This window comes from Carassius carassius, chromosome 23 (assembly GCF_963082965.1).
Source record: "Carassius carassius chromosome 23, fCarCar2.1, whole genome shotgun sequence".
In the NCBI taxonomy this organism is placed as follows: Eukaryota; Metazoa; Chordata; class Actinopteri; order Cypriniformes; family Cyprinidae; genus Carassius; species Carassius carassius.
Genome location: NC_081777.1, coordinates 3,919,211 through 3,937,769, shown reverse-complemented (window position 1 = coordinate 3,937,769; position 18,559 = coordinate 3,919,211). Strand labels below are relative to the sequence as shown.

At 36.1% G+C, this 18,559-nt stretch overlaps 1 protein-coding gene and 1 long non-coding RNA gene across 3 annotated transcripts in view; both read right to left on the bottom strand.

The window, feature by feature from the left end:
* Window positions 1–18,559, bottom strand: part of LOC132101219 (A-kinase anchor protein SPHKAP) — a 135,672-nt gene that overhangs the window by 76,249 nt on the left and 40,864 nt on the right. For both annotated transcript variants that reach the window (XM_059505979.1, XM_059505981.1), the window contains exon 2: window positions 2,717–2,813. In XM_059505979.1, the coding sequence (XP_059361962.1) occupies window positions 2,717–2,760 (44 nt within the window). In that variant the 5' untranslated portion in view covers window positions 2,761–2,813. The remainder of the gene's footprint in view (window positions 1–2,716; window positions 2,814–18,559) is intronic.
* On the bottom strand, window positions 13,598–17,259 carry LOC132101854 (uncharacterized). Its single transcript, XR_009423217.1, has 5 exons — window positions 16,974–17,259; window positions 15,860–16,018; window positions 15,597–15,674; window positions 13,946–13,997; window positions 13,598–13,866 (listed from the first exon to the last, which is right to left on the bottom strand). It is a non-coding gene; the product is annotated as an uncharacterized LOC132101854 (long non-coding RNA).

Here is an 18,559-nt window from a genome sequence, read left to right as displayed (position 1 = left end):
GGTGAGGGCAAAAAACAAAGGAGGAAAAGAAGAGGAAAAGTGAGAGGGGGATCTGGCGAGTCCTGCGGGCTGCTTTTGTCAGTTGTAATCAGGTTTGGTGATCTCGAAGCACATCTGCTGGAGTCTCAAACATGGCTGGATGGTATAGAGCAAAATAACAACATCCGGTAATCAAACTGTTCTTGTTGTACAAACAGAAGGGGCGCTGCAGGATGGTATGACAAAAAATTATAAGCAAACTGTAATAAAAACAAAACGAGAAAACATTTCAAAACAATATAGTAACTTATAGTGCACTTATACTATAGGGGCTAGGAAGCAATTTCTGGCACAAGTACAACAGAGTGTAGCCTAATTATTTTCACTCAGTGGAGTTTTATTTGTCGAATTATGCAGATTCACTTCCTGACCCCCTCCACGCATGGACATGTGAGCGAGGTAACGCAGCGGACACACATATCCATGAGCACACACTAATGAGAGCATCTCTTCATTACCTTTCTGACCCCAATCAGAGTGAAGACCCCCCCCCCCCCCCCCACCATCCTTCATTAATTATCAACACACACACTTATATTGTGTCCTTCCCTTCTTATTCACAAACTTTTGTAACCTTCAGGACCTTCATCGTGTCATATAAAATTCCCATCCAGTTCTAAAATGCTTTTTTTTCTCTGTGGAAAATAATAATAATAAAAATAAAAAAAAATCAATGGAAATATCTATTCATGTTTGGATGAAATCTAAACCAAAAACTAAGAAAAACAAAAACAAAACACTTAGATCTTTCAAACTTTTGACCGGTGTGTGTTTGTGTGTGTGTGTGCATGTTAAAGAGATAGATACCTGTAGATAGATGTGACTTGACTTCACAAAGTATGACATTTAGAGACAGAACACATGACATTTGTTTTATGCTTGATTGCAGGATTTTCACTTACGAAACATCCTGCCACCCACTAACCCTACAACACAACAACATATAGACCCTCTATTTAATTGCAGCCATCTCTCAAACTGAAGTTTGCAGTTATGTACACACATACACAAACGCAATGGTGTATATGATGAAAAACAACTTGTACTTTTACACCTGCACACTCAGCACCCAGTCGGCCACTGCAGATTTTACGACCCCCCACCCGCCACTGTCTATGGCATATCTCTGCGGCACACAGAAGTGCTGGCCTTTCCATTCTCATATCTCTCTCTGCACCCACTCAGCTATAACGCCTCTACCATGATGGGTGGCAGCAGTTTACTGTATTTATGTCTGTGGGAATAACAGCTTGCGCTGCCCCCTTAAGGTATGGAGGGAAACAACACAGCAGATGAGTTATGAATCCTGTAATTTTGCATGTGACTAAATAGAAAATCAACCAGGGTAAATGTTTTAATATAATTTCTCCATCTTGTTTGGTTGCAAATGTCTTACTGAATGGCTCCAGAGACTCATAAATGGATATATGTATAAGAATTACATTACATACACTATCAGAATTGATACAATATTGTAATGTTTCTGAATGTGCCTTCTGCTCACCAAGGATGCATTTATTTGATCAAAATGCAGTAAAAATTTAAATATTATTACAATTTAAAATAATTATGTGAATATATTGTAAATTGTAATTCATTCTCTGTGATGAAAAGCTAAATTTTCAGCATCAATACTCCAGTCTTTAGTGTCATGATCCTTTAAAAAACATTTTAAAGGATGCTGATTTGATTTGATCTTATGGAATAATTCATAATTAAATAATCTTATGCTCACCAAGGCTGCATTTATTTAATCAAAAATACAGTAAAAACAGTGAAATATTAAAATATCACATTCTATGACAGGCTAATTGACCCCAGTAAAACATAAAAATGCCATTAAATAAACTGGCAGTGGTGTCTGTCCGCAAAAATTGGAAAATCATGTGAAAATTCAATGCTCTTAAAATTCCAAACAGAATGAAAGCAACATTTTGACAGAGATAGTTTTACGGATGTTATTATGATTTTTTATTATATATAATAAGTTCCTGTTAGATTAGGAGAAGTCAGAAAGTCATAAACCTGACACTTTGAGCTTTTAAATGGCTGTTGGGAAATATCAGACTCCAAAAATCTAAATTGGTCACACATTGTAGCTTGACACTTCAGTAGTATTTAAAGCAGTCAAGAAGCAGATGGATCCGATGAGGGTTTTGTGCGATTAAATTTGCCAGTTGACATCAGTCTAAGCTCACTCAATCATCCAAAAACCGGATAAAGTAATAAACAGCACAGAACTCAGAAACAGATAGCTGAGATTAATCGAGCGCATAAATGGCTATTTACAGCCAAAGCCTTTTAGCAGGCATTAAAATACACTAATATCTACACTGGGTGAATGAGAGCATGTTTGCGGGAACACTAAGGAAGAAGATTATTCACTCGATAATAACAGTGACTGAAAGAGACTAATCCTCTGTAGACTCTCGCCTGGCTGCCACCTTCATTTCCTAATGGCACAAAGAGGAATATAATCCACCTTTCTTGCAGGTTTTAAAGAGCAGGCATCTTGGATGAAAAGATTAAGAAGCAAAAAGCGAGCAATGTTACACAGAAACAATTAAAAACACTCATTAGAAGGATTATTCCAATGTGAGAATGAACCTAAGGCACATTTTCATATATCTTAACATAATCATCTTGAACATTAAAAGTACATTTATCATGAACGCACCTTTCCGTGAAGTTTCGGAGGACGGTGAGCAGGTTAGCCAGCATGTTTGCCTCTCTTCCAGCCTTTTCTGGTGCTTAGGACGTGGATTGAGCTATACCTGGAAAAGAATAAAAAACAAAAATGAAGATAATACACAGAATGAAGTGTCCACTGTGAGAGCTTTACCTCTGATGGCATTTATTGGTAAGGTAAAACTTAATATACAATGCTTATAATTATATTCAGTTGTGCAAATCAATAATGCAAGCATTTGTTATATTTGCATACTGCATGAGAATGGGCAAACGGTTAATCACAACTATTTTGCACAAAAATCTTAAATAAATATTAATAATTAAAATAATTATTTCCTTCTCATTATTTGACTTAGTGGGAGCATATACAGGCTAAACAAGAGCAGTGCTAGAATCGAGCCTTGTGGGACTCCGCATATCATGGACATCCACTTAGACTTATGCTCTCCTTTACTCACATAATACATTATATCACACAATTCTGACTTTATTTCTGAGAATTGTGAGTTTATATCTCACAATTTAGACTTTTTATTTTGTACTTTTTCCAAAAAGTCAGAATTGTGAAATAAGTTGCAATTACATTTTTTATTTTTTATTCAGTGGCGGAAACGGGCTTCCATAGATATGCGCTTTTTGGAGGACAAGCAAGACTTAAATAAGTAATAAACTGCATTTCTAAATCATTAGCACTGTAGACATTGTGTTTAATAAAAAAATGATGATGCAAATTGTAATTTGTGGCCCTTTGCATTTTATGTGGTTTAAATGCAGCCCGCTTGGCCTACCCCTGTGGTCTGAACTATTGAAAGCTTGTTACCAGTGTAAAATAAAGGAAATGTCCAAATAAAATGAAATGTTTTCAGTATAAACAACAAGCAGGCAAATATCACAGATGATTTTGCTTAACTTGAGAGAAGCAGAAATCATGATCACAACTAAAACACGATTTATCATGCAGCCCTGATATACACTGTCACTTCATAACCAAAAGGACCAAAATGAAACTACAAGCAAATAATAACGGTATTAATGTAACACTGCTCTTTGATTTCTATTTGTATACTAAAAAAAGTGTCAGAAATGTCTAATACATTTCACACATAATTCATTGATTGTAAAATATGCAGATGATTCAGCTATTGTCAGCCTCCTCAAGGCGTTTGAAAATGACCATGGTCTTGTGGTAGATGATTTTGTTCAGTGGTGTGATAATGCATTCCTGCAAATAAATGTGTTAAAAACTAAAGACAAGCATATTGACTTTGTAATCAAAGTGATATAAAGAGAACAACTATTAAAGATCAGGAGGTTGAGGTTGTGGAATCATACAAGTATTTGGGATGTGCGATTGATAACAAGCTGAATTTTAATGTACATGTGGAGAAGATTTGTAAAAGGGGCCAGCAACGTCTGTACTGTCTACAGAGACTGTCCAAATTTAATGTTGATTGATCATTGATGACTCTGTTTTATAAATCTTATATTGACTCTGTTTTAACATGTTATGCTGGTATGGCAGTCTTGGTGTGAAGGCAAAGACTGCATTGGCGAAAATAGTTAACACTAGTAGTAAGATTTTAGAAGTTCAGCAGAGTCATCCTACCGACCTATATAATCGACAGGTAGCTAGAAAAGCTCAATCTATCTTAATGGTTACTTCCCATCCTCTCCATTCTGAGTTTCATTTCTACCTTCAGGATCTCGGTTAAGATTTCCTTCTGTTAGGAGTAACAGGTATAAACATTCATTTATTCCTACTTCTATCTCTTTGCTAAATATGGGCAGGTGGGGAGTAGATGGAAGCAGGTAGTTGTTTGGTCTTGTGGTGTCCTGTGTATTTCAAATTTTTTATATAATTTTTAATGTATTGTAAATTGTCTTTTTGTGTGCTGGTCTTGCTGTAAAATCAATTGCCCTTAGGGGACACAAATGAATAAAGAAAGAAAGAAAGATAATTACAAAGAAGCGACAAGTGACACATTGAACGTGAAATTTTGAAATAGAAAGATTAAAGATATATTTATATATATTTTTTTATAAAACCTAATACAGTGATCTTTGTTTTAATTACACAGGTGTCCAACTGAGTCTTGAACATGTTTCAATAACATTTAAAACCTAAAAATCATCTTACTGTATGAAATGTTTTGCTTGAAACGTGCTTGTACTACAGCATGTTTCTTTCAAATCAAATAAACGCCACTTGTTTTGATATTTTGTTATCTTACACCTCAAGCAATCAATTTACCTAATGTTGTCCTATACCACTGTACACTAAAAGAACCTGGTGTATACACAATTTTCACTCAGAAATCGCAGTTAATCAATTACTGTAATTACCAAAAATCTACAAGTAACAGTAAAGTTTTGAACTAGAAGGACTGAAACAAAAGACAAAATCATATTTACAGGATACTGTGGGTAAAAAGATCAATTTCTCTCTACTGATCCAGGAACAAACTCCTCAGAAGTGTCCAGTGTAATGGGGTCACCTCTCATGAAGCGAGGCTGTGCTCTGCGTTGTGCATGTGTGAACTGGTGGGTCTGGATGTGAGAGAGTGTTGTGCGTGTGAAACAGATGGCTCCCGCTAAGCGCTGTGCTTTCCCTGGCGTCATATGACAGGTGCTGCACTGCTGCTTTACAGCATAGTGAGAATGGATTCATCTCAAATTCAGCTGCAAACACATACCTTCACAAACGCCCCCAGTTTATGTGTGTGTGCTAAAATTTATACGTTTTTTACTGCCACATAAACCAAGCAATTATATTCTCTCCCTCCCTCAACCTAAAAGCCCATCACCGGTCCTGTATCACACTTTAATGTGCCTGTAAACCAGTTCGATAAGCATGATGATTTAATAACAGTGCTTTTCATTTTGCCGTAGCTGACTCACTACTCTTCTGGCACGTCTCAGTCCACTTCCTAGATCCCAACTTCATCAATCTGTATTTTGGACATAAATTCAGGCACAAGCAACAGCCCTGATCCACTAAACACTGAGAGACACTGATGACTCAATTTGGCACAATTATGGGGCCATACATCGTCAGGTCATAAAAGTAACAGGCACTGTATATCAAAACTGGTGTATAACATTTAAAATACACTGGAATTGTGAAATGTGCACTTGTCTGGCATTTACAAATTAAACAAATGCAGTCAAAATAAAACCGAATAAATGAAATTGAATCTGTAAATAAATAGATATTTAAATGCTTTTATTTTTAATCAGCATCTAATAACAAATGAGTATACTTGCATGATTGTTTTATGAGTAGAAATATATGAAAATTGTTGTAACATTGTTAATTCAAACATTTAAAATTATAAATATTTATTTTAAAGACAGAACTTAAGGCCTCAACATATTTATACTTGCACTCATCCTCTAAAGATAGTTACAGGATTATTTGAAAACTATAAATGTATTAAAATACAAATTATTGTACTTGGTTATGAATCAAAATATTAAATTTAATTAAATTGTTATTTATTATATATATATATAACAATTATTGTACATATTCTTAATTAATCAATATTATAATATTTTAAATATATAGGTTTATTTTGAACACACAAAATAAGGCTTTGTAATATACTTACACTTTCACTATCCTATGATTAAACTTTCAGGATTGTTTTATAACTATATAAAATTAACAGTTATTGTAATATTACTAATTAAATCAAATATAATATTTAAAAACACATACATCTTTTTTTTTAATGACGGAAAATAAGATCCTGTCATAATTACACTTGCATGCATCCTCTGATTAAACTTGCACAAAAACCACAGAAATATATATCCACAAAAACCAATTCAAACTAAATAAGAACATACATCCATAAAATATGTTTCACAAATTCATAAGTCATCTAAAGATTTAAGAAATTGCACTATTATGGGAAATGATGGCCTTGGCTGAGGTGCATTCTGGGGATTTCTAGGGAGTGAACGCCTCAGTGCACAGTGATGATTCTGATAATGAGACAGGTTTAAAATGTCTGACTCCTCGGATAGTGAACTTGCTTCTGAGCTGATTGAAACATACCCTTATCTTCAAACTGTATCGTCGTGCAAAGCTGACGGACAGATCTAGCACAGGTTTGATTTTATGTGTCGTTCTCCTCTGGACACCTGTGTCACATTTCCAACAACAGCAACAGTGTTTATCTGAGCAGGAGACAAAGAGAGAGTATGATGGACAGAACTGGATAGCGATAATATTCATCATTCATTAAAGTCCAGTCTAGAGACACAGTGTGTAATCCATTAGCTTGCTACACTTCAGTTGCTGACGTGAGTGTGTGTGTGTGTGTGCGCACTGAGTACGCTTGCAGACTAAAGTGCCTCTATCCATCTTAAGCTGACGGAAAGATGGGTGAAATATTGATTTTACTGTTCGCACTCTAGTAAAGTACAGATAACCAGCTAAATCTGCTGAACGTGGCGTAAAGTGTAACACAACTAACAGGTGCACAACTAAAGACGTACAACATGCTCCTTGCAGAGTCTCTTCAGTGTTATGCTCAAACAATTTGCAATGAAATGGTAATGCTAATATTTTTTCACATTCTCTTCCCGACTGCCCAAGGCATGGAGCTGAATGACATCATACAGCATTACCAACAGCATTTATCTCACCTCCACCGCCCCCCCTCCACACACACACACACATGCACACACACACACACACACACACACACACACACACACACACACACACACACACACCTAAAAAGTTTTAAAGTTTAGAAACTTGCTGTAGAACAGTATGACCCATCGCTTTCTTATACACACATCACAAAAACTTACTGAGAGAGTTTTAAAGTGTGAATATGACTGATTATGAAGAGCACTGAGAGTAATTATGAATGTAATCTTACAAAATACAGGCCATTACTACCTGTGCAGTTGCTAAGGATGCTAGGATGTTGTGGGGAGTTTAGGAGAATGGTTGTTAGGATGTTTCTAAGATATTGAGGGTGTCTGTCAAGGCGTTTCTACATACAGTATGTTCTAAGGATGGTAGGTTGTTGATGAGTGGTGGCCAGGGCATTTCCATGCAGTTACTAAACATGCTAATATATTACATCTGGTGGTTTTCAAGGCTATGTAGTTCTTGATGATGCTGGGATAATTTCGATAATTGTGACAAGTGGCTAGTTGCTAGAGTGTTGCTATGCAGCTGCTAAGGATGCTAGGATGTTATGTGTGGTTGCTGTGCAGTTGCTGAGGTCTTCGGAGTATTTTATAGTGCATTGTTACGCAGATGCTAGGGAATTCTGAACGGTTTCTAGGTGGCTATCCACCCATAAGCTTCTGATATCCAGATCTGGCTGCAGCAGAGTGTAAATCTATGGCATTTTATTATATGCCAAACTAAATATCTTGAATTAGATAACTAATACCACTCGTCTCCTCGGCAAGCTCAGGACTTGAGGTTAGAGGTTCAGAAAAGAGCTTTGCCAAGCACCTCTAATTATAACCAAAGCATGCAGCAACAGCTTCAGAAGTACAGATAGAAAGAGAGGAGAATTGAGGAAAGAATCCAGTCGTGAACACAGATAAGAAGAATCTGCTGGGAGAAGAGATTCAGTTCTCAGCTGATGCAAGTGTGTGCATGTGTATCATTTAAAGAGCAGGCTTGTTTTATGAGAGCAAAAGATAATGTGGCATGCAGAAGTGACCCCATGTAATGAACTCATTAATGATTACAATTACTCTCAGTCTGAATAGCAGTGAAAGCACAGGGATTATTAGAGTCGACAGCATGACAATGTGCAAAGAGCAATTACACACTTACACATGCATGCTTATGTTCACTGACATATCACATGACAGAATGTTCAAGAAGAGAAATATATTGTACACACATGCAGACACACTGAATGTTGTTCTTTCATCGCATCGATTGCTCATTTTTCAGTGTTCAAAGAAACACTTTAGCACAGCAGCTTCTGAAAACACAGGCTTTTTTCTATGGCCACTTTTCAGAAATCTAAGATGAACGAAAATCTTGACATGAGAAAAACACATATTCCTGAAAAAAATCAATCGGACACTTTAACTGCTGCGACACAATACCTCCAGCTGATATACTCAAACCTCAAAAAAAAAAAAAAAAAAAACATTTCTCTGGATATCGGTTTCGCTATCCTTTGAAAATCCACAGCCTCTCATGTTAAATATTTTATGTTGTGTATGCAAGTGTGTGCACTTGGTTTACTTGGATCTGATACATAAAGGGAATATGTGCATCTACTGTCTGCTTGATTAAAGAGGCCAGTGTGTGTGTGTGTTGAATTCAGAAATAAAGTTATCCAGTATATGAATGTGTGTGTGTGTGTGTCTGTGCGTGTTTGTTGTTGGTCAGTTTCAGAGATGTGAAGATCTGAAGATTGAATTATTGATCTCAGCTCTTCAGAGTTGGACAAATCAACAGTTCTAGAAAATGTAAGCAGCTGTGTTGTGTTTTTATCTTGTTAAAACACAACACAGCTGTTGTGTTTCATGAAAAAAAAAAAAAATGTCCGTCACCATTCGTTCACCCTCATGTCATTTCAAACCCATGAGACATCTGTTCATCATTAAAACAGATCAAGATATTTTATTTGGCCCTCTAACTCTAGAAATATCTCTGTCCATCTCTCTCTGTCTTCTATTTTATCTACTTATTTTCTGTTTATTAAAAAAAAAACAAATCTAAAAAAAAAAAAAAACTCCTCTCGCTCTATAGTGTTCTTTATTCTCTTTATATTCCACTTTCACTTTATTTATTATTTTAAAACAGAACTTGCAATGTTTACTGTGTTACACTAACAGAGACTTATCACTTATTCAAAATTACAAAATTCTACAGCAAGTTCTTCACATATTTCTATACATATTTACACATTTTGTAAGTACACATTGAGATAAAAACAATAAGATAACTTAAAAAATAAACAAAATAATAACACAATAAAAAAATAATTGGTCCCTAAACTAAAGTGTTACCCTTACACTATACATTATGTTTAATATATATAGCATGTGAATGGCACACTATGCAATGAAAAACATTTCAAATAGTTGTATGTTACTTCATTGTGTCTTCATCATGATGCCGTTTAATTCAGCAAGTGTTCATCAAATTGCATTTCTACTTCAGTTTTATGAAAAATGTCTTATGGAAATTCAATCAATAATGAGTGATTGAGTAATGAGTGAGTTATGAGTGAAACTGCTGATTTTGCTCCTGAAAAGTGCACTCTTTCACAATCTCATGTTAAACTCAACTTGCTGGCATCATAAAGTGACATTTTGCTTACAGTACTGCAGAACTAAACACAGTGAGCATAGCTACAATATTAACAAGCATGACATAATAAGCTATTGTGAACACAGGAGGAGGGAGAGGGACAGTAAGTGGAGGTGTTAATGCAATTTTGATCCACACAGCAGTCCTCCAGAGAGGCAGATGGGACAGGGGAGACCTGCTCCATAATTTCTTGTTCCTGGATGACTCACAGACCAAACAGCAGGTGTGTTCTGTCAGCTGAAGCGACATGTCCTGTCCTGTGTGTGTGTGTGTGTGTGTGTGTGTGTGTGTGTGTGTGCATGCTTTACACATCTTCCCTCATCCTCTGCTCTTATCTCAAGCATGTGCACTGAGGGAAAGCTGTTGGTCACAAGAGCAGCAGGTAGTTATTGGTTGAGGGCGTTACGTTAGATAGCTTGTGTAGAGGAAGGGTGCTTGTGATGGGGAAATAACACAAAATTGTAATGGAAGCCTCCTCCTGTACACTCTCAGAAAAAAAGGTACCTTTTAGGTGCTAATATGTACACTTTAGGTACTAATATGTACACTTTAGGTACTAATATGGACTGTTTAGGTACAAAGGTGTGCCTTTTGAAAAGGTACCGCCCCAGTGACAGCTTTTGTACCTTTTTTCTGAGAATGTATTATATTGATTATTTGTCTTTGTGTCTGTGCCTTGGGCTTCTAGAGCATGACCTTTCTTGGCTCGAGACATATACTTAAAAAAAAATCCATGACCTTTTGAACAGATAACAAGAACACAAACACTAAAACAATTACATACACACAAGATCTCAGGTTTCAATTTGAGTATGCAAAAAACTAATCAATAAAACCTTCCATCTCATGCAGAAGAAGCTAAACCTGCTCTGACCATGTTTTCTTGTTGATTTGAACTGGATATGAACCTCTTTACTCTTAACAGACTTCAATCATTGAGGCTTTGACACATATTAACCCAAACTGTGAAATTTGAGCATTATCTATCAAAGAAAACTTCTCTTGAGCTGAGCTTCAGCCCTCTCGCTCTTCTTATGAACTCAGGCTGTTGTTGAATCCTTTGACTTTGATCCTCCTCCATTTTTTTCCACGGGTAAATGTGAGTGGTATTGTGCTTTCTTAGTCTCCTACAACCCCCTACACAATTTTTAAATCAAACCAGCCTCTAATTCTGCTTCACTTTCAGATTTTACAGCTCTATCTATAAATCTTTATCTAGCTATAAATAACAGTAAAGCCAAGGCGACTGAAGATGAGGAAGGTTCTGGCTAAGGGTCAAACTAAAAATCCAACATTTATTGGCTAAACAGTAAAACTTGGCAGTCGAGATTTGGGTAAATGTTTTGGGGACACAAGATTAATAAGCTTAAAACATTATTTCTTAGTGGGATATTACACATTAAATATGGTAATGGTAATTAATGCACCTTTAATACATGATATTCTAATAACTAAATACACAGATACTGAGTAAACAATTCATTCATTTCATTTTATTGATACTTTACACAACTGAAAAAAAAATGCTAGTATAATCAAACAACAACAACAAACATGGTTTAAAATAAACATTTCTCTCATCCACCATCCTGGACTTTGTTAGATTCATTAATCTTTGTTCATCTCTTCAGTAGTTTTTGTTGGATTGATTAACTGCTCTTTAGCTGACTGCTGGACTGCTCACACAGACCTGCTTTAACAAGCTCTGCAGCAGGGGCCCAAAACCCTGGCCTCGTTAAGCCTCGTTAGACTCGTTAACAGTCACTAGAGCGCTCTTAATTGCTCCACCACAGTGCCAGTCCACAGTCGGCAGGGGTTTGTGTACCATATACCTCTAAAAGCAGACAAGGACCCTCTTTTGAAGAGAAAACACACACACATACACACACCAAATCTTGCATGCTATTTTAAGTACTGTCTTTTTTCCCTTACACTGCTTTTATCTCCTCCAATCCTCTTCTTATATTTATATATCTTCAGCTTGAAAACTGATAGAGAAGCCAGAAATGTTAAGGTCAGAACAAGTGTGTGACTGTGTGAGTGCATGTTTAAAAGTACAGAATAAACAGAAAAACGGTACAATATTTAGGCATACTCATATGATTGACTAATGTTTACTAATGTTCCACTTCACAAGGACCTTGTGTGGGTCAAGACTTTCCCGCCAGACCAAGATCAATTTTCTACATCTGTCAGCTTTCATTAAAATCCAGCTGCATCACACACACACACACACACACACACACACACACACACACACTGGTTCTGGTCTGACCGCCAGCAGAGCAAGCCACACAACGCTAATGACATGTTTACATATCATCATTGACTTCCTGTCGCTGATGCTGATCGTATGAGGGTGTGTTGGTGAGTTCACATGTAAAGTGTTCTGCAAAACATATATTTTTATAGCTAAGACATTTTTGTTAAGCTTAAACTGATAAAAAGTGTGACAGAAAAACATTACAAAGGAACAATGTTTTAAATAAATGCTGTTCTTTTAAATGTTCTGATAATTCAGCTATTATAAATTACATTTTAAAATATAATCACACAGAAAACAGCTTTTTTCAATTGCAAAAATATTTCACAATATTACTGTTTACGGTGGGTTTTTTTTTTTCAAATAAATGCGTATAATCGACTCCTAACCTCTTAAAAATTGAGAACAGTAGTATATTTTTTTGCAAATCCTTGCCATTTCAATAAAGTTTTTGTAAATAACAATTCTAGCCGATAACTGCCCACTTAGACAACAAGAGACTGTATGATCGCCCTGTTAAACCACCAACCACAGTTCAGATGCCATGTGTTGTTTTTAAGTGTTGGTGGGTTGAAACAGATTATAGGACAACAATAATAATAAAAAAAAATTATTCATTAGTCTTCCAATTGGTTGCACAAGACAAATAACAAATAAGACTGTTGTGCTACAGTTCTGCTAATGGAAATCTATATGTTTACTTGCTATAGCACTCTTTAAACTTACTTAATTTAATTATGGACAGTGGTTCCACAGAACGAAATTGTGTTTTGATAACATTAATGAAATTTTTTGAATCTATGCAAACTCCTTGTGTTGTGACAACACAACTGAATGAGGTAGAATCTATGTGAAATAGTAATGTCCAACCAAATCAATTTATTCACTTTACTTCAACTTAAACCGGTTAAGTTAACTGAACATGTTTTGGTTTATTACAATCTAGCCAATTTTGTTTCACTCTATCAACATAAGGAGGTTTGTTTCAAATTACACATTTAAATTATGGACAGTGGTTCCACACAATTAGTTCTAGTTACTTTAACTAAATATTTTCTATTTAAAGTTACTCACTTCAACAAAGCATTTTTTGTGTGATTTGTCTTGTAATGAGTCAAAAGACAAGATGTCACAAATGATCAAAGTGTATTTGTTAAACAAGCAATAAATAATTAGACACAGTTACAGTAAATACAGTTTAAACCACATTACAGAATTACAAAAAAATTACACAAAATAGCAGAAATATCAAACTACTCATTTTCTAATTGGCATTCATGGGTAACCAATCAAACCTTATTCCAGGAACAGGAACTGGCTCCAGAAATGACTTCTTCAGTACTCCAAATGTGTACCTGAGTTCAGGAGAGTTGCTCAAGTTCAGTCCATATATCAGTCCCAGCAACATGGTTTTGCAGACTGTAAACTGCTATAGGTCCTGAAGAACTTTATCCTTTAAAACCCCAACTTCTGCTCGACTGTCTTCAATGACTGCAGCTTCAAATAGATTCCCTCGAGTCTTCTGGATCACCTCCTGATTGCTGCCAACGTCTGTATCCTAGAAGTATTTAAAAGGATGGAGAACTCAAATTCTTGTGTATTAACTTTAACAAATCATTTTTTAACCTTGAACTCACCATATACTCCATACTGCTAGGGTCTTCATTTGGATACTTCAATTTCATTAGTCTGAAGATGAAAACAACAAAATTTAGCCTTTTTTTTTTTTTTAATTACATGAAAAAAAAAGTCAGTCATTCATCTCCTTATGGGAAATACAGGCAAGCAGTCAAGATGGGATTCTAACAAACGTTACAGTGGAAAATGGTACACACATCTGGACCCTGCACGGTAAGCAACAGAACTGGAATGTTCCCAGACCCAGAAACATAGTAAAGACATTAGTAAAACAGTCCATGTGACATCAGTGGTTCAACCATAATTTTACAAAGCTACAAGAATACTTTTTTGTGCAAACAAAACCAAAACAGCGACTTTATTCAACAATTCTTCTCCAAATCGCATCTTCCACCATTATCAACAGCATGTAAATAAATCATGCGCATGGTGCTGCTGACCTAGAACACGCATGCGCTGAGCCTTGATTACACGCAGAGGAAAGCAATGTTCATGCCTCTTGTTACTCTCCATAATGGCGGGATATGTGATTTGGAGAAGAATTGTTGAATAAAATCGATATTTTTGTTTTCTTTGCACAAAAACGTATTCTTGTAGCTTTGTAAAAGTGTGGTTGAAGCATTGATGTCACATGAACTGTTTTACTGATGTCCTTACTATGACTCTGGGAACATTTCAGTTGCATTGCAGCCTTTATGGAGGTTCAGAAATCTCTCGCATTGTCATAAAAATATTAGGGATGCACCGATTGACCCACCATCAATCGGAAACCGGACGGTTTTTGCTTAAAATACGCGATTGGTAATCGGCCGCTCTTTGGCCTTTTTTTCGGCCGATCTTTCCGGAAGTGCGTCCGCGTGCTCAGACTACATCTACATGAGGGTGAGTAATTAATAGGGCTGTCACTTTTGTGAAAAAAATCATTTTCGATTTTTAAGACATAAGTGTTCATTGAATCGATTGTAAAATCGATTTTCCATGTCAAAAAAAAAAAAGACGTTTCCTTTTTCAACGTCAAATAACAGACGAACGTAAAGAGAGTGCTGGAAATGCACAAGGCAGCAATATTTCTTATTTATTGGCATGAAGTTTCGTGCAGAATAACAAACAGCAAAAAATATATGTGCAGAGGGGACGGCTGCCATGACAAAAGAAAAACATCAGTGCAGGCTTCAACCCGGCTGCATTTATGATTTAGGCAATTCAAAAATCTCCAAGATTATTTTAAATAATGATTCAATCCATTTCAAACAACTGTTCAAAAAAATGTAACTTTAAATGGACTTGAGAACAGGCCATGTGTCCAGAGCAGAGCGTTTTTTATTCACTATATGTCCAGCTGTTGAGAAGACGCGCTCCGACCGCACTGATGTCCCAGGGACACTCAGGTACAGCTGCGCAATTCTCCACCGCAGAAGCCGGTCACTGTCAGCTTGGTATTGGTAACCATATTTGGTTAAAATCGATTCCCTATTTTCATTTTCGAAACTTTTTTTGGTTGGTCCGATCGATTATGCAATCGATTTTCGAACTAAAAGTGACAGCCCTAGTAATTAATGACATGTTTATTTTTGGGTGACCTAGCCAGTTAAACACACCTGAACCAGCTAATCAAGGTTCTTGGGAATTTTTAAAACAATAAAGTATTACTAGAAGTTCCAGGCAGGTGAGTTAGAGCTGAACTCCACAGAACACTGGCTTTCCTAGAGCAGGTCTGGACACCCCTGCCTTGCATCAAAATGAATTGTTTTTGGGAGGCAAATTCATTCATATTTTATAGTAATACCACATATTTTGTATTTATTGTATTAATAAACCTAATCTTAATCTATCTGTCTTTTTTGTCATTTTCCAGTGGCCAGTGAGAGAATAATGTTTTAATACAAGGTTCTGTTGAGTGCAGTTGTTCTTACCTGTGTAGTGAGCACCAAGAGGGTTTCAGTATTTGTCCAAGCACTCTTCTTCAGTATGCAAACATCTTCATAAGTTCTGTAGTGCGGATCCAGTTTGGCAAAGACTGTTGATTCTAATGGGCCTATGGTAATTCTGTATGTCTCAAATTCTGCACAAATCTGTAAACACATGAAGTGCAATTTGTGTGGGTGATGAATAGTGTCATGTTTACCATTCCAAAAGGGTGAACCTGATTACATATCTGGAGCATTTGTATAATGTGAATAGCTCAGAGTAGTGTCCGGTTTAAAGTCATTGTATGACCACACCGCCATGTTCATAAACAAAGCTTCAAATACTTGCACTGTGCTGAGCCAGGGCTCTCCAAACTCGGTCACATTACATGGTTAGACATTTATTTACTCTTAAGCTTTTTGCAATTAGTTAAAATATACGTATTCTAACAAATAAAGGGAATTACTTCCGCTTTTGAAAGTCATTATGTATTACTAGTATACAATTAATTTATACAAATAAATATATTTGGCACACAAAATGAGATAAGAGAGAAACTATTTGCCATTTGATTAGCTATAGGAGGAAGTAGCTGAATGACACATCATTCTGCCTCTTAACATCTCTTATTGTAAGCCATATGTATAATAAAAGTAAAGGTAAGTGATAGGACGTTTTATTTTTGGATAAACATTTTACTAATAAATACAATCTCTCTTAAAATACCTTATTGGGTTATGATATTTAAAACAGTTTGGTTTGATCTAGCGCAGAACTAAAACTTTAATGAAATATTTCCCACAATTATAAAATAAATTTATGATTAGCTAGCTCCACACTGGAGAGCTGCTTTATAACAGGAAATCAAGTTATAATTCTAGCGACACTGACTCTGTATTTTCATGTTTAATATTGAAAAGCTATCTATTGCATAAGGACTGTTATATAAATAAACGTGACTGGACATTTCTTTACTGGAGTGGCTGGAGAACCTCAGAGTTCGTGCAAACATCCACATCGCTGTAATCAAATATGTTCTTAAGAGCTGCTTTTACATCGCGGTCAGTTTTTGTTGTGTTTATGCAGTTATTGAGAGCAAGGCGTGCAGTATATATTTACATATTCATCCAAGGTTCGGATCGGCTCGGTTTCCTCCATAGACAGTAAAAGAAATGGACACAGCGACCCCATTGGAACTCAGTTGAGACAAGTGAAGCCCATTTTTAGTGATTTTTATCACTTCCGTTTCTGATGCGCAGACTCAAACTAAGCTTGATGACGTCAGCAACCTGTCTGACAGATGTAAATCTTCTAGTAGTTGTGCGTGCAAACTGCCATCGTTAATCTTGCAGAGACGGCGAGCTTGAGCGGGGAGTTCTTTGGCGTGAGTGAGCAGGAGTAAGTATTCTGATTCATTATTTTGTGTAATATTTTAAAATGTAACGCCAGGGCTTGTATCTATGGGCTTCTCTCCTGACGTCTCCCCGATTGCCTGCGAGCTTCTCCTCCTGTCTGTACGGTAATTTCTCTACTGTGCGACAGAGAGTCGAGTGGTTATGATGCAATCGTTAGCCTATTTTTACAAAAACTGTTTCTACGGGGCCATAATGTACCATAGAAGGTAATGGAGCCCTTTATACATTGTCGTGTATCTTTAGAAATAAATAATGGACAAATGGAGTCTTTAAACACCTCAGATGTAAAGTTATTCGCTGTTAAAGTGACGCCAAAATGAATGGGAGTCAATGGGATGCTAACGCAAGTGAAGTTCTGCTACAAGATGGCAGCACGCGGCCAACTTCAACTTCCGGTCGACTTCCTTCCCGCCTGGTTTCCTCAAACTGAAGTGATATCTTCTTCTTTTGAATTGAATCAGGAGAGTGTATTATAATCTTGCGCTACAGCGCCACACTGGTCAAACTGCATTAATGCAGGCTCTCACATTAGGCAGATACGAGATCAAACCACTAACGTTACTCAAAAAAAACATTTGCCGACAATTTTTTTTTATCGTCAACGTCATTATCGACTAATTGTTCCAGCCCTAGTGTTTATATATATATATATATATATATATATATATATATATATATATATATATATATATATATATATATATACTAAAGTCAATACGTTACAGAGAGTCGTGCGCTTTCACATCTCCCAACCGCTCAAAATCATCTATTAACGGTGCAATAAACCGATTACACAATACTAGACTGTAAAAAAAGCACCCCAAAACAGAAACTATAAGAGAAATTAAAGACTTTGACTTAACACAAGAAAAACTTTAGATTTTCTTACCTGACTGGTACCTCTTGCTCTCCTCCGCGCCGTCATCAAATGCGTTGGAAATCGTCACTTCCGTTTTTTTTTTTGAATGATGAAATTAAACCCTTTACGTTAGTTTAATGATTCATAATTAAGTAAAATATGACAGTTTAATGAAAATGAAACAGTTTAAGTTGATTAAGCACAATACAATTGTGTTTTGGCGGTAAACTAAATATATTTGTGTGGTTTTAACAAAACATATCTGTGTAAAACGAACAGTGCCACAAATCCATTTTTTGAGTGTAAGTACAAACCATGTCAGAAAAGTATATCTTTTAAAGATTTGATAACACTAACTTGACAAATGTTGGCAGACCTAACCATTAGTTATTCCTCAAAGCTCTCCTGGAAGCTGCTTTTAAAATAGAAAC